The 14,925-nt window shown below is 35.0% G+C and overlaps 1 protein-coding gene across 5 annotated transcripts in view; it reads left to right on the top strand.

Annotated features, from left to right (window-relative positions):
* The window catches only part of LOC123682980 (protein winged eye), a 186,377-nt gene that overhangs the window by 93,249 nt on the left and 78,203 nt on the right, over positions 1-14,925 (top strand). For all 5 annotated transcript variants that reach the window (XM_045621842.1, XM_045621843.1, XM_045621845.1 and 2 more), the window contains 2 exons: positions 2,832-2,958; positions 9,521-9,667. In XM_045621842.1, the coding sequence (XP_045477798.1) occupies positions 2,832-2,958; positions 9,521-9,667 (274 nt within the window). The remainder of the gene's footprint in view (positions 1-2,831; positions 2,959-9,520; positions 9,668-14,925) is intronic.

The raw sequence follows: 14,925 nt of genomic DNA, 5'->3' as shown, positions 1-14,925 counted from the left end.
TTCGACTTGAACGTTTTAATTTCTATATTGTGTAATTTAAGAATCTATTTTGGTTCATTGAAATACTCAAATCACTATGAGTTTTCGTGAAAATGATTGAATGCTTGATAGAATATAACTACTTCAGCATTTTCCAAAAAGTGTAATTTTTCGAAAAATGATACGAACTCTTTCAAATGTGTGAACCTTCAATTTTAATTTGTATTGTGATGAGTATACGAATTTATCATTTTTCAAATTACTGTTCCTGAATTATTCATCAATTCAAATATGTATTTCTCATCATCATTATGGTGAATATCTCCAACAGTAGTTTCGTTATAATGTTGAATTAAAAAAGTGAAATTCTAATTGCAAGTATGTAGATATGCAGAGGAAATTCTCATTTCGCATTCTATGTTCGTGTCTAATTGTGGTTTCAGCAGAGATAATACTAACGAATTTCGACAATATAAAAGGCTATTCGTTGGTACGTTTTTAGGATAATTAAATTTTCACTGAACTAGTTCTTTACTTACCATTGAAAATAACAAATATGTATTTATTTTCACTACAGAAAATCATTTTCACTATTAGCATTATTCGTTAATATAAATTCTTTCGTTTTCTGCCTTTATATACCTACACTTTAATATCCCAAACTAATGAATGGTTTTTGGTAAATTTAGTTTTGTTCTATAACTAAACCAACATTTTCTCTCGTCTATTGGTCTATTTCCTTTCATTTGAAGTGAAAGACTTCCTTAAGTTGGTTCTTCAGCTATAAAATTTTTACATTTCTTAAATTCAAGATAGCGTAGGAAATCAATATTTGCCAAAATAGTAATTTACGTAACAAGTCCGGAAAATAGAGTTTTTTTGGACGAATAGACTAAATTCCAGGACGAGCGTAAGCGAGTCCTGGAAGTCTGTGAGTCCAAAAAAACCATTTTCGGGCGTGTTGCGTACAATATTTTTTCGGCAACCATGTAAAATAACACTATCGCTGCTGCTTTCCATATTTTATTGCGATTGCGATCAAAAAACATGCAAATTTTTGACAACTTATTTCATATGAACTGTCAGCCGTTATCTCGGTTGCTATGGATTCTATGATTCTTTTCCGGCCTAGTCCGGGAAGTACGTACTTTCCGGACTAGGCCGGGAAATGCTACTTTCTCGGAGAAAATGCGTCCGGGAAGGGAGCACTTCCCGGACGGTTGCCGAAAAAATCAATTTTTGATCAAATAATGAACATTCTGTCAAATTTGTGATACAGAAAACTGTTCTGCCAACCCATATTTTTCAATGTAAAAATCACTAAGCAATAGTTAGATATGGGAATATTCATCAATTAAAATAAAAATTCAATGACTTAGAGAATAGTATATTCTGGAACAAGCTGCAGAATGGGCTTTCGAACACTCATGTGTCCGAAAATTTCGCATTCGTGTTGGAATTGCTGTCTGCAGCTCGTTTAACTAATAGGTCAAAGCTCAAGAGGCCTTTTTCGACCGCAGAATCTTTGAGAATGGTCAACTGTTGGCAGCTAATTGCTCAATTCATCACTTCCAAAAAGAGTTTTATCTTCTGCAGAACTTAACTTGGTTGGTGGAATATAAACCAATATTTTTCAACACTTCCCAAGGTGATTCGAAAAACTTATCGAATAGTTAGTGGTGAGTGAATAAAAAAGAAAATAGAGATTCAGAAAAACAAAACTTCGAATGGATTCACTCTCGGACTCAATTTTCTGGAGCGAAATGGACAGGATGTTGTATAAACATTTTGTTCTGCATACTGCATGAATAAGTTTGTCTACTAAAAGTTGATTCAGTCTGTGTAACTCTAATAATGGTTATTTATTATACAAGGGAAAACAGTATTAGATTTTAGCTCGAGGTTATGTTGTCTCCCGACGCGAAGCGAGAGCTAAAATCTAATATTTTTCCCGTGTATAATACACTATTTTTTTCTGTGACAGAAAAAACGACTATTTAATAGTGAAAGAACATCTTATTATAATATATTAAAGTCAGAATGTTATCGATATGAAATTTGAATTTTTAAACTAGTAAGCTGCAATTAGACCTTCGTTGCTAAGGGAAACTTCAAAGTAATCAAATATCTGTCAATTTAATTTTGTGATTTGTTTCAAAAATTGCGAAATCAGTAATAACTGTTTAGTAGTTATTTTGTTGAATAATATAAAGTTAAAAAATGTCTGATTCCGAGTTTTCTCCACCGGAATTGATAGAAGCAGCGCAAGTAGCGTCACGAAAATTATTGCCAGCTAAATCGCGGAAAATTTACGAAACCGCGTATTTAAGATTTATGGAATGGAAAATGAAAAAGACATGAAGTTCTTTCTCGGAGACAGTGTTATTGGCTTATTTTTCGGAACTGGCACAACAACAAAAGCCATCAACAGTGTGGTCGAATTATTATTATTCCTTTATCTATATGTAGATAAATATATATCCGGGAAAAAAGTAATCACTTTTTTCCCGGGGAAAAAAGTAATTTCGTGAAAAGTCATATTTTGTTACCTGTCAACAAATAAAAATGTCAAATTTTTTTCCCGTCACAGAAAAAATAGACTTTATACTAGCCTACCAATCTTCATTACTTCATACTCTGAAGATCATTATGCTGAAAAAAACTTTTCCTCTCATTTCCCTAGATTCCTGATCTGCCTTATTATATCGTAATCATCAAGATAGGTAGGACGCATAATTACATCCGAAGACAGATGTCTTCTCGCTTTGAACCTCGCACAGAACGATAATATCATCGTTCATCGTCGAAATCTAATTGAAAGGAATGATTTGCCATATTCTGTTTTGTTACAGCTGTACCTGAATCGAGAAAGGTGCTATTCATCGATGTTGGGCAGCCCTGCTGGTCCAGGGGCGCCCTCTCAAAGGGGGCTTTGGACATCTGCACCACTTCCTTCTGCCACCGGGTATACTGCTGATGGTAAGTTACGCATTATAATGTGAACAGTAATATTTTCGACAATTTAAATACACGGTTCGATCTAACCGGTTGATTATAATAGGCCAATTGAAAAGTCCCCGGTCTACCATAGTAAAACACATTTTTTTTTTGAAAATTCGATTTTATTATTCAACATAGTTGCCTTCCTTCGAATGCGATACAGCGATTATAGCGATCTTCCAACTTTCCAACATTTTTGTAGTACGATTTGTCTTTCGCTTCGAAATAGGCCTCAGTTGCTTCATCGTGTGCAGTACAACCAACTGACTGTCGATTGGACAGGAGTCAAATGATGGATGTGTTTCGTTCATTGTCACATATGGACGCAAAAATTCAGGTTCATTGCACTTAAACAGCTCCAAACACTGCTCAGAATCATTAACACGTTGTTGCTTTTGATCGATTGTGAGCTCGCGCGGCATCCATTTTGCGCACATATTTCTCATGTACAAATATTCGTGAATGATATGATGTAGGTACACGTTCAGAGATGATATCTTCACAATGTCTGCTATCTCGATCAACTCCACTTTACAGTAATTCAAAATTATTTTGTGGACTTTTTTTATTTTTTCGTCGGTAACAACCTCTCTTGGGCGTCCACTGCGTTCGCCGTTTTCGGTGCTCATTTCATCACGTTCAATCTTAGCATACCAATCAATGATGGTTAATTTTCCTGGTGCAGACTTCGGAAACTCTTCATCAAAGCCAAGATTTTTCTTCAACTGTATTTTTCCCTTCAAAAAGCAATATTTTATCAGCACACGAAATCCATCTTTTTTCAAATAACAAAAGTAGCTAAATTCACAACGTAATATCTCACAAACTAATGGTCGGACTGCTGTCAAATTTTGACACGTATTGTTCGAAGATTGGTACTAACTAAAAATCATATGGATTCAATACTAGCACCGCCATCTGTGCATCAGACCAGGGACTTTTCAATTGGCCTAATACAGGGTTTTCCAACAAGAGGTTCCATTAATAGCCTGCTATCTCGGCATCTGTCATCTTTTCACATTTGACAAGTGAAAATTACGCTTCTACTAAAAGTGTAACGATTGTTGAAATTTAATCAAAAAAAGACGACATTTCGCGAAACTAAAGCACTCTTGGTTCATCACGAAGCACTTATTATTAAACTGGTGTAAATTTTTGAACTGGTGTTGGGACAAATTAGTGATGTGGAGAATCTAAACCGTGTGTGTCACTCGAGAACAATTGGGAATCTGGATGCTGATGCCCATAATGTTGACGAAACCCTAGGTTTGGCGATTTCTCGTATATCTTGTGAATTAGGCATTCCAAAAACGACATTACACTGTATTTTGCATAAATACTTAGATTCTAAAGCTTTTAAAGCTCAGTTTACACAAAAACTCCAGCCGGGCGATCACCAGCAATCTTTGCTGATTGGGTTCTTGAAATGCATTAAAATGGTTATAGGATTTCCATCGAAAAATCATCTTCAGTGATGAGGCCTTTTTCACATCGAAGTCTACTTTGATAAGCAGAATTGTCGCATTTAGGGCTTGGAAAATCCTAGAATGATTGTTGAAAAGCTTCTCTGTCCTCAATGTGCCACTGTTTGGTGCGGTTTTTGGACTGAAGGTGTGATTGGACCTTACTGTCCTTACTTATTCGAAAATGAGGTTTGTGCAACCAAAAAAAACAGTTTTCGTGGAAAAGAAAGAATAATTATCGATAAAATTTGAAGCATTTTCAATAAGAATAATACACGATTTATAATTATTAATTTTGTCATAAAAATTAGCTGCCAGCTTTTGTAAAATGACGTAAAGAACATTTCAAAGGGCACTATACAATGTTGCAATCAAAACAAAGACCCTGTATAAGGACGTTTTGATAGTATACAATGGTTTAGGTCTAGTTACTTCTTCAGTGAAGTACCCGTCAAGATGCTTTCAAAGAGGAGATTGTTTTACAGCTTTTATCTCCGGTATCTAAGCGAAGCGTGGAATTTTCAATTGTTCCATTCTAATTGTTTTCCTTAACTACTGGGCCGTCAAATGAACTGCTATTCCGCATATACATAAAATATGCAAGTTTAAATTCTTCATTGTTTTTGCGTGTTATAAGCGGAAATGTTAATCTGTAATTTACATCTTTCAGAATTAGTTTTTCGATGATTTATTTATTTCTGATGGGAAATGCAAACAGCACAATTCATTGTCTTATTTTGGAATTCGTGGTTTCAAATCCAATTTGAATCACAGAAAAATATTGAGAAAAGAACTGACTTTTTGTCAGGAGCTTCTTCTATTTCTGAATTCGAAATTTCCAAATCCAAATTCCAATTTATATTTTCTTGAATCAATTTTTCCTTCTCTGAATAACATATTGCTATATAAAATTTCTTTTTCTGAATTACAATTTCCATTTGAAATTCAATTTGATTTTCTGAATTACATTTTAAGTTTTCTGAATTACAATTGGAGAAGGTATAGTAACATCAAATATATCGAGTTTCAAGATTCTTTTTTCTTTGGAACCAATCTGTCCATGTGCATGAAGATGGATTTTAATACAGTTGTAATATGAGTACAAGATGAACAAAATTACCCACATCAGTATGAAGAAATCTTATATGTATCTTGGTATTTATATCCATTTTACAACCGTGGCTTCTGCTTTCGGAATAATAATTGCAACCTCTTGGCAGGGTCTTGTGGACTTTGAAACTTAATACCCCGACGTCATCTCGTATTAATTATTAAAATACTGGAATCATTGAGGTTTGTCTTTTACTGGATAATTTTTCAGATACACATAAATTCCTCGTTTATTCAATGTTCATATCCTCTTCTTTGTCTTCTTCTGTTACCATTCCATATCATAGGGTGGACGCAGAATATTCATAACTGCTGTTATGAACTTCATTCTTGAAATTGGACTCCTTGTATAACAATATTCTTCATTTATTCTCATTTATTTCGAGATTTAATTCATTTTGCGTTAGTTCTATTTAAATGGGACACCCTATATATGACTTGATTACAATTATACTTATATAGTGGTCACAAAATGAATAAAATCTCGAAATAAATGGAAAATATTTATATGTCTACAAAAATTGGAGTCGAAAAACTCAATATCTTTGAAACGGAAACATTTTTGAAAAACCCAAAATAGCGGATGTTTGAAATATGCAAGAAGCATGAAATGAGCTGTTTTGAGTTGCATCGGAATATTTTATTCTCTTGGAATGATTTTTCCATTTTCCTTGCAATTGTGAAAAGTTAGGACCCGTGTTTGCTAGAAATTTGTTGTTACTTTCATCAGTTCTATCTACTCAATTTGTCACAACTACTCTGGACACCCTGTGTACTATTTTGATCTGAATCCGTGAATTTCCGGTTGGCAGAAATGTTTGAATGCTATTTTGATGACCTGGTCGAAGATTTGTAATGAATCTTTATTATTGGTCTTTGAAAACCGTAGGAACTTTTTTGATTTTGATGATGTTGGTTCTTACAGCCAGATTCCCATATTCGTAGTTAAGGAAGTGTAAGCTAGTAGATTTTTTACCCTGTTATTTTTTGTTTTCTTCATAATCGCATCATTTTCAATCGATCTCTTAAATGACCCTTCATCTTATACTTTACATTATCGTTCGCATTTCCCTACTCCCAAAGTAGGCGCCGATAAAATTAATTTTAGACGTCACAAACTTCAAGACTGTGACATCTAGTTAACTGAGGAGATCATTTTACACAGTCACTGCCAATAAAAAGAGCAGCTTCTCCGAATCACTTTCTGTTCCCCCAGAAAAGTAATCAGTTGCAGGCACATTCAGAAATAGAACGATGGTTGACAGTACGTCGTCTCTCATCTAATTGATGGATCCATTCTGGGAGCATATGACGGAATGACCTCCCGTTTTACTGCTCCATCTACCGGGAAATCACGGAACCCGTCGAGAAGCCAATTTCGCGAGTTGTAAACAAAGGCATATCACCCGGCTGATTGGGCATTCGTGGAAACTGTTTTACGCTTTGAGTGGTTAGTTTTTCGAATGAGGAGTGTGAAATTACCAACCCTCTATCGTGGCAAAATAGATTGTGGGCTAATTTCACGTTGTTTACTTTAATGGCTTGGCCATGAATACCGTCGGATTCGATACGAGGCGATATTTATTGGTCTTCTGTGCGTTCAATTATATCGTGCAATATTGGGAGTAGAACAGTGATATTGGACATCTGATAGTATGTATATTACGTATAGTGCGCAGATTATGCTTGTTTGAAATTGATTGCGTAATATAATTGATTTTATCACTTCAATTGAATTGCAGCGGCTCTGATGAAGCGATATGCATTGCCGAATTTCCCAATTATGTCGTCACAACTAGACGCGTTATGTTATGAGATTAAAATTCTCAATTTTGAAGCAAAGAGCAGAGAGTTCAACGTCATTTCTGAGTAATATTCTTCCTCAGAGTACTAAACATATCTAGAGGAAGCATACGTCATTTTCAGTAAGCAAATTTTGTCCCCAACATGAACTACCAAATTTTACATGAAGCGCGCGGAAATGAAAACATATCAGTGATACGATATCTCACTTAATTCGCGAGTTTCTCCACATAGAACGCACTTCTTATGTCCCATAGTTAATCAACGTATCATATCAACTCAAAATATATTGAAATAATTACCTCAATATATAAGAAATTCAGTAAACAAACTTCAAGCGCGTCAAACGACGTGAAACAACCGATGAAACTAGGAGAGCAAAAGTTGCCAAACCTTGGATTTCAGCAGGTAGATACAGAAAATAATAAATATTCTGCTCATTATAAATTCGACTATTACGGAAATATCGAATTTCGAATATTCAAATTTGCATATTTAATCGGGAATCACTCAAATTAATATATTTCATTCAATATAATAAACATTCATGATATATTGTTAAATTGTGGATTTGTAAATATATCACAATCCGACAACATAATCTAAACATGTTGGGGATATGTAAAAATTGCGTATACCTACTTCCTTCATCTATGTTTATTACTTTATGTATTCTATGTGATCAGTTATGTATAATCTTTGAATTACGATTTCTGGTCATATCGAGAGTATTTTTGAGGGCTCAATTCAGAAAAGATGAAGAACTCGGAAAAAAAATTTCAAAATGGCGAATGTTCTTGAAAGGGCCATAATTGACCAATGTGAACACAAATGCAGTGAGTTGAAAGAATAGATTTCATACTAAGTTACTTACTAGTTTATATTCAATGTCAAGACCAAGATGAATCAAGTAGTAGATATAATTGACTATATCTAACATAAAGAATATAATTGAGAAATACTTGTAGAATAAAATAATCAACATGCCAGAAGTTCGAGTAATAATTACAGTCTTCCTTGCATAAAAAAGTCTTAATTAATTGGATTAGTTTGGGATATAAGTACAGTTCAGGTGTAAGGTACACATTAAAGAACCAACTTAATCTCAATAAGTGGAGTTAAGTTATCCATCATCCATTGAATACATTATCATTACATTCTTTCGATTCAAACCCACAATTTCATACTGATCGCTACGGAAATATTGAACTAAGTGATGTAGTATTTTGTTGGGTTACCCTAACTCTTCGATGATTTTTATTCAGTGAACAAGCTCATGTAGATATGAAATAATTTCAAAACTTAGCAGTGTAAATATCTCTAAACACAGATTATTCTAAGGTACATAGAGTCAGCTTGTTATGAATAGAATTTTTCTTGTGGTTGGTAACTTGTTGCAGGTTTCCAAGGGTGGCATGGGACATAGCTCATTATGAGGAATTTAAAATGGCAGTATTTTTTTATCTAGGCCGAATCGGAAAAAATTGTGAAGGAAATAAGTGTTTCCTTTAACCTCTACACAGTTCCGTGGGCGCAATAGACGCATAAGTGAATGAAAGCTCAAGGCTAATGTATTTTTGTCGTTCTTTCATTAGAAAGAACGACAAAAATACGCTAAAATACGAATGATTGTCAAAAGCGCTTTTAGTACCTGAGATAATTCATAATATGTATTATTATAACTTCGGCAATGATACTGTAAATGTGTATGTGTAGCTATAAGGTATAGGTAATATTACAAGCAAAATATTTAGTATTTCTCAAGACTTCCAAAAGGCAAAAACCATTTGAAATAAAGTTCTTTTATATTCCGAAAAAAGGAAGATCTCACAACAATGTAAATACCACCATAATATTGGCCATCTCACACACCAAATTCTATATAAATCGAGCGATCCGTTTAAAAAATAAATAAGGTTTTTTCATACTTGAAACTCATTCTGTATATTCAATCCAAATAAAAATAATTTTCCATTGAAAAGAGTTTTAATTTTTTTTATAATTCCCTTAATACTTCTCATACCTCTCTTTCATCAAGACATTCTCCACCACAGACCCAATAAATGTCTTCGATGTCGTAAAAACAATTTTCTCAAGGAGGAAAAAAGGCGCAAAAAAAAACTGTCGTTGAAAACCGTTCCCTGAGAGTTTATTTTTTGCCGCAGGATTCAGCAAATACGGCGTTTATTCGCTCTTCCCCGGAGGCCCAACCTTTGGCAGCGCCCTCTACTCACATGCCAACGCATTCAGCCGTTTTACGTCAGGACAATTCCAGCCCACACCAGGAAATATTTTTCATGGAAGTCATAAAGGTGAGTGAAACTGTTTAATTAAAATTAATAGCTGGTAGAATATGTGGAAAATCAAGTTTATTCAAATTTTTAAGCAATGACAAGAAGAGCATTAAGGACTTCTATTAAAATCTACAATCTACATAGTCTACATAGGTATTCCTGTGAAAATCCATTTCGCATCAGAATAATAGCAGATTTGACCACGAGTGAATCATGATAACTATTATTACCGTGAAATTGTTTCACAAATCGTGCCGCGAGAGTTACTTTTCCGGGTAATAATAACCATTATTGCTAATATTATACTACAAGTATGCATTTTGAATGGTAGGAAAGGTGTATTCACTTAACAATATTTTGCACTCAAGTCAGAGAAATATGTTGGCAGAACATTTTCGATAAATGCGTTTGTGTTGTTTCCATGATACCATTCGTTGAAGTTGAAGCAGTGCCCTATTACCGCCTAGGCCAACATAGGCCATGGCCTAGGGGCGGCACAATTTTAGGGGCGGCAAATTTTTCGGTGAATAAAAAAAAATTCTTCAACTCCTCTACGAAAATGTAGAAATAGCCATCTTCGAAAATTTCGCACAAATTTTTTCATTACCGATGTATAATTCTTTTGAATGGAAGATAGAAATATTGTTGCATTTTTCACACCCCTCGGTAATCTGAAAATCAAAGGAGCCGCCCTAAAACCGAACAGCAGTCGGCACTGTCGGCGGTTAAGCGCATCAAAGAGAACGTGGAAAACCTATCCTATCGTAAATTGTAATTGCTACTAATAAAACACGGATTACTGTCAGGGAAATCAGAGGACTGGCATAATATTTAAAATATGAATGCGGCACGTTTGATGAGTTGCCCTAGTAGGTATTATTTTCAATGGATGCAAGTAACTAGTTAAATTTTTTGCGTGAATTTCGGAATCGGCACTGGCAGCTCGTCAGTCCTATTTTTCCGTCCATGCAATACACTCAGAATCGAGAACTAACCACTATAGAGTTGTCGCCAGTCATTTTTAAACATTACTAGTGCAATTTTTAGTATAAATAAATTTTGTGGGAACTTATCTTCAGATCTACTTGTTCATTCTTTTTTTCGCAATGTCAAGAAAACGTGAAAGTGGTTGTGAATATAGAAAACGAGCAAAGGAAAGATCAGAAAAAAATGAGGAACTGGTGAAGAAGATTCCCAAGATTGGCACCTTTTTACAAAAAGGTGATAAAAAACAAAAAGTGGACTCGACAGAGCTGAGTGAAATTCAACAAGAATTCGATCAACCTTCAACAAGTGGTAACAACACATCAAACAAAGCTGAAAGCATTATGGAGATTCCGGAACAAGTGGAATCTTGTGAAAATCCGAAAAAAGCTTTTCCAGAAATTAGCGGCAGTTCAGATAACTTCAGTTATGATCCAGCTCTGTGGGATGAAATAACAGAGGAGTTGAGGCAGAATTTCATCAATCGTGGAATTAAACAAAATATTGATTTATTAGATTTTGAAGCTTCAAGAAGGAATTACAATGATCGCGTTCGATATTGTTCGAAAGGATTGTTTAAAACCCGATTGAAAAATGCCGAGACTCACATTCGCGATTTCTTGATTTACTCTGCCAGCACAGGACGTCTCTACTTTCTGCCATGCCGTTTATTCAATGGAAAAGGTCCATTTGCATCTACCGGATTTAATGATTGGAAAAATCCTATTACTATTGAACAGCACGAGAATTCACAGAATCACAAAAATTGTGTCCTAATTTTACTCCAAAGGCAAAAAGCAGCTGGCCAGGTAGATGCACTTCATGTTAAAGAATACAAGCGGGAAGTACAGTACTGGAGAGAAGTTTTAAAGAGAGTTGTTGCAGCGATCAAGGCATTGGCATCAAGAGGACTTTCATTCAGGGGTTCGACGGAAGTATTTGGTAGTCTACATAATGGCAATTATATGATGCTATTAGAATTTCTAGCTGAATTTGACCCTTTTCTTGCTGATCACATTGAAAAGCACGGAAATCAAGGCAGAGGGAACGTCTCTTACTTGTCATCATCGATTTGTGAAGAAATTATCCAAATTATGGCTACAGAAGTTCTAAAATCAATTGATCAGGAAGTTACAGAAGCCAAATACTATTCAATAAGCGTAGACTCGACACCAGATATAACGCATACCGATCAACTGGCTTTTATTACTCGCTATAATAAAGAAGAATGAAAACCAGTGGAAAGATTTTAAGGTAAGATTGAGAAAAGTTGTATTTTTTTCTTAATGTTTTCTCATTTACCAATACTGAAATGATGTTACTTTCAAAAAATGTTTTTAAGTGTAGCTATTTTATCAATTCAAGTTTATTAGTAAGAGCGATTAATGATCGAAACGTTTGAAATAACAAATTCATTACATATTATAATAATTTTGACATAAAATTGAAAATTTGAATTGATTTATGCAATGTAATTGTTCTTGTCCACGACTATTCTATAATATGCACATATGAATTATAGCAGAATAACTTATCAGCATCGTGATAGACTGACTGACAGTAAGATCAACCACCAAGCTATCAGCGCGGTAAAAAAAAAGGCTACTGATGGAATCGATGTCACGTGAAAATTTTGAACTTCATTTTGAGCTTGCAATTTTCAGTGCGAACGCAGAAAATGTTGTCATCGCTTTGGAAACTACTCTAATTTTTGAAAATGCAGATTAATTCGAATTTTACCCAGGAAGTCGTGGATAAAATCTAGTATTCTACTCACACATAATTACTGATATTTACTCTCAAGAGCGTTTGAATTCTCTGGCCGTTTTGTGCATTGAAGCTGAATTGTTGAAAAAATTAGACTTCGAAGCTGTGTTGCAACAATTTGCGGAAAAGAAGGCAAGAAGAAAACCATTATTAGTTTGATTATGAAAGCTGTAATTTTTTACTATGAAATATAACTCTGAAACATTAGATTGTTTTATTTCCAGATAGAAAATTGTCTTTATCAACTTCTGCGAAAATCACGTATTTAAAAAATTTGAATTTTTAAAATTCTCTTTACTCATAGGGGAGGCAAATTGTTTTTGGCCTAGGGGCGGAAAAGAGTTTAATCCGGCCCTGAGTTGAAGTACGTTTTAATATTTAAGTGGATCGCAGTAGCTCAAGTAGCTTGAGCTTGACTTGAAATCAACTCAATTTCAGGTCGTAGTTTTCCAATGTTAAGTCAAATACTTGACTTGATATTGAAAAACTACTACTTGACTTGAAATTTAGTTGATTTCAAGTCAATCTCAAGCTACTTGAGCTTGAGTCGAGTATCTTGAATATCAAGCCAAGCCGTGAATCCCTATTTCCAATCATTACAATATGAATATGTACATAAACACTACGTATTTTCAGCTAATACTTTGTGAATAGTACTTTTTGTTTCTTTGGTATTCAGGGAAATTCTGCCATAGGAGAGGGGCTAGAGTAAAGACAATTAATACCTCTTCATTAATCCCTGAAGGATTTTTGTATGCCATCAAAGTTCCAAAACGCGATCTTACTTATTATGTATACGTCCTAAATCACAAGTTTAATATATTGTTATGTTGGTTTCCGATGAAAAAATGTATCGATTTAAAATACAAGTTATTCTAATTTTCACTATGTTATTATATCAATAACAATTGTTTCGCTACAAAGTAGCTTGTTTTTTACATGATAAAATAGTACCTGTCCCCGATTCTAGCGTACGCGTAGGATAGAAAAATCTCATCGCCGTAGGCTTTCTCACTCCCCGCTAAGAGGAACATTCACTCAATCCCAGATATTTCAAATATTATAAGGATAGAACTTGGTCGTGTCCGGTCCTTGTGGTCCCCCTGGTTCTCGTCGAACTTCAGGTCCTCTTACACGCGATCCTTGGACCTGTCCGTCGCTTTCTAGGAATTTTTTCACTGTCCTTGCAGTACCTAAAAGAACAGCTTTTTGTATTATATTACATATATACTCACTAAGTCCTAGTTGATTGATATTTCTCTTGAGATTTTTGGGTACTATTCCTGTTGTTGAGATGATAATTGGAACAGTTCTCGTTGATATCATTCCCCACTGCCGCTTTATCTGAAATTCGAGGTCCCTATATTTTGACATTTTTTCGACCCCTTTTTGACGCATGTTGTTATTTGGTATTGCTTCGTCGATGAGTATTGCTGCCTTTTGATGTTTATCAACAGGCAGTATATCTGGCCTGTTGTGAGGGACTGTTTTATCAGTCAAAACTGTACGATCCCGGTACAGTCTATAGCGTTCGTTTTCCAGGATGGTTTCCAGTTGGTACTTGTATTATTGTACTTTTTCAGAATGAATTAGTTTCAATTTGCTTGCCAATTCTTGGTGTAGTATCTTTCCTACTGCATCGTGTCTCTCTTTATATTCATTTCCTGCAAACATTTGACATCCTCCCGTGATATGTTGGATTGTCTCATTCGTTGGATACCCATATCGGCATCGATCGTCAGTAATAATTCGATCCTTTATGATATGCTTGCAGTAATTTCTCGTTGAGTTGAGATCACTTGGATGGCTAAAAGAAAACCTTCCGTTTCTGGATACATCGCACGCTTCAGTGTCGACATGATCCTGGTTCACCTCGTTGAAATGTCGTCCATGTAGGGGCTTTTCTCTCCATCTTTGCAGTTTTTGATCGGTACCTCATCGCACAGTGAACCTAAAGGCTCATTTTCACAGTGAAAGTATCGTAGTAGTAGTAGTAGTTTACATGGTGAGAGTTGCTCCGATAGTAACTATCACTTTCACACTATCGTGATAATACTATCACCTTGAAAATGAGCCTTTAGTGTGCAAAAATTATCTGCAATATCCACGAGCCGCCCCTGATTCGCGCATAACCTCACATTTCTAAGACTCGAATTTCCATATCCCTTTTATATTGCCAAGATAATCTAGGGGAGTATCACATTTTCCTATTTCATTGGATTCGTATCCATTTCAGCATATGATTTCTTTGGAAAGCAGCTTTACGACCTTCTCAAGTATAACCCCAATATATATATATAGGTGACGTAGTTATTACCGACCGTATATCATATTCGAGGCAGTTGCTCGCAATGGTCCATGCTCGCATTGAGAGGAGGAATGTGACAGCTGCTAGGACATTAATAGTACCTACTTTTACTACATCTGTTTACAATCGTCGCCTCAGTACACAAAAGTATTCCACGTGACTTTGTAATGTAATACTTTTCGAAGTTAGCACAACATTCGAGGATGTGTGAATTTTC

This window comes from Harmonia axyridis, chromosome 6 (assembly GCF_914767665.1).
Source record: "Harmonia axyridis chromosome 6, icHarAxyr1.1, whole genome shotgun sequence".
Classification (NCBI taxonomy): Eukaryota; Metazoa; Arthropoda; class Insecta; order Coleoptera; family Coccinellidae; genus Harmonia; species Harmonia axyridis.
This window is presented reverse-complemented; position numbering and strand designations above follow the sequence as displayed.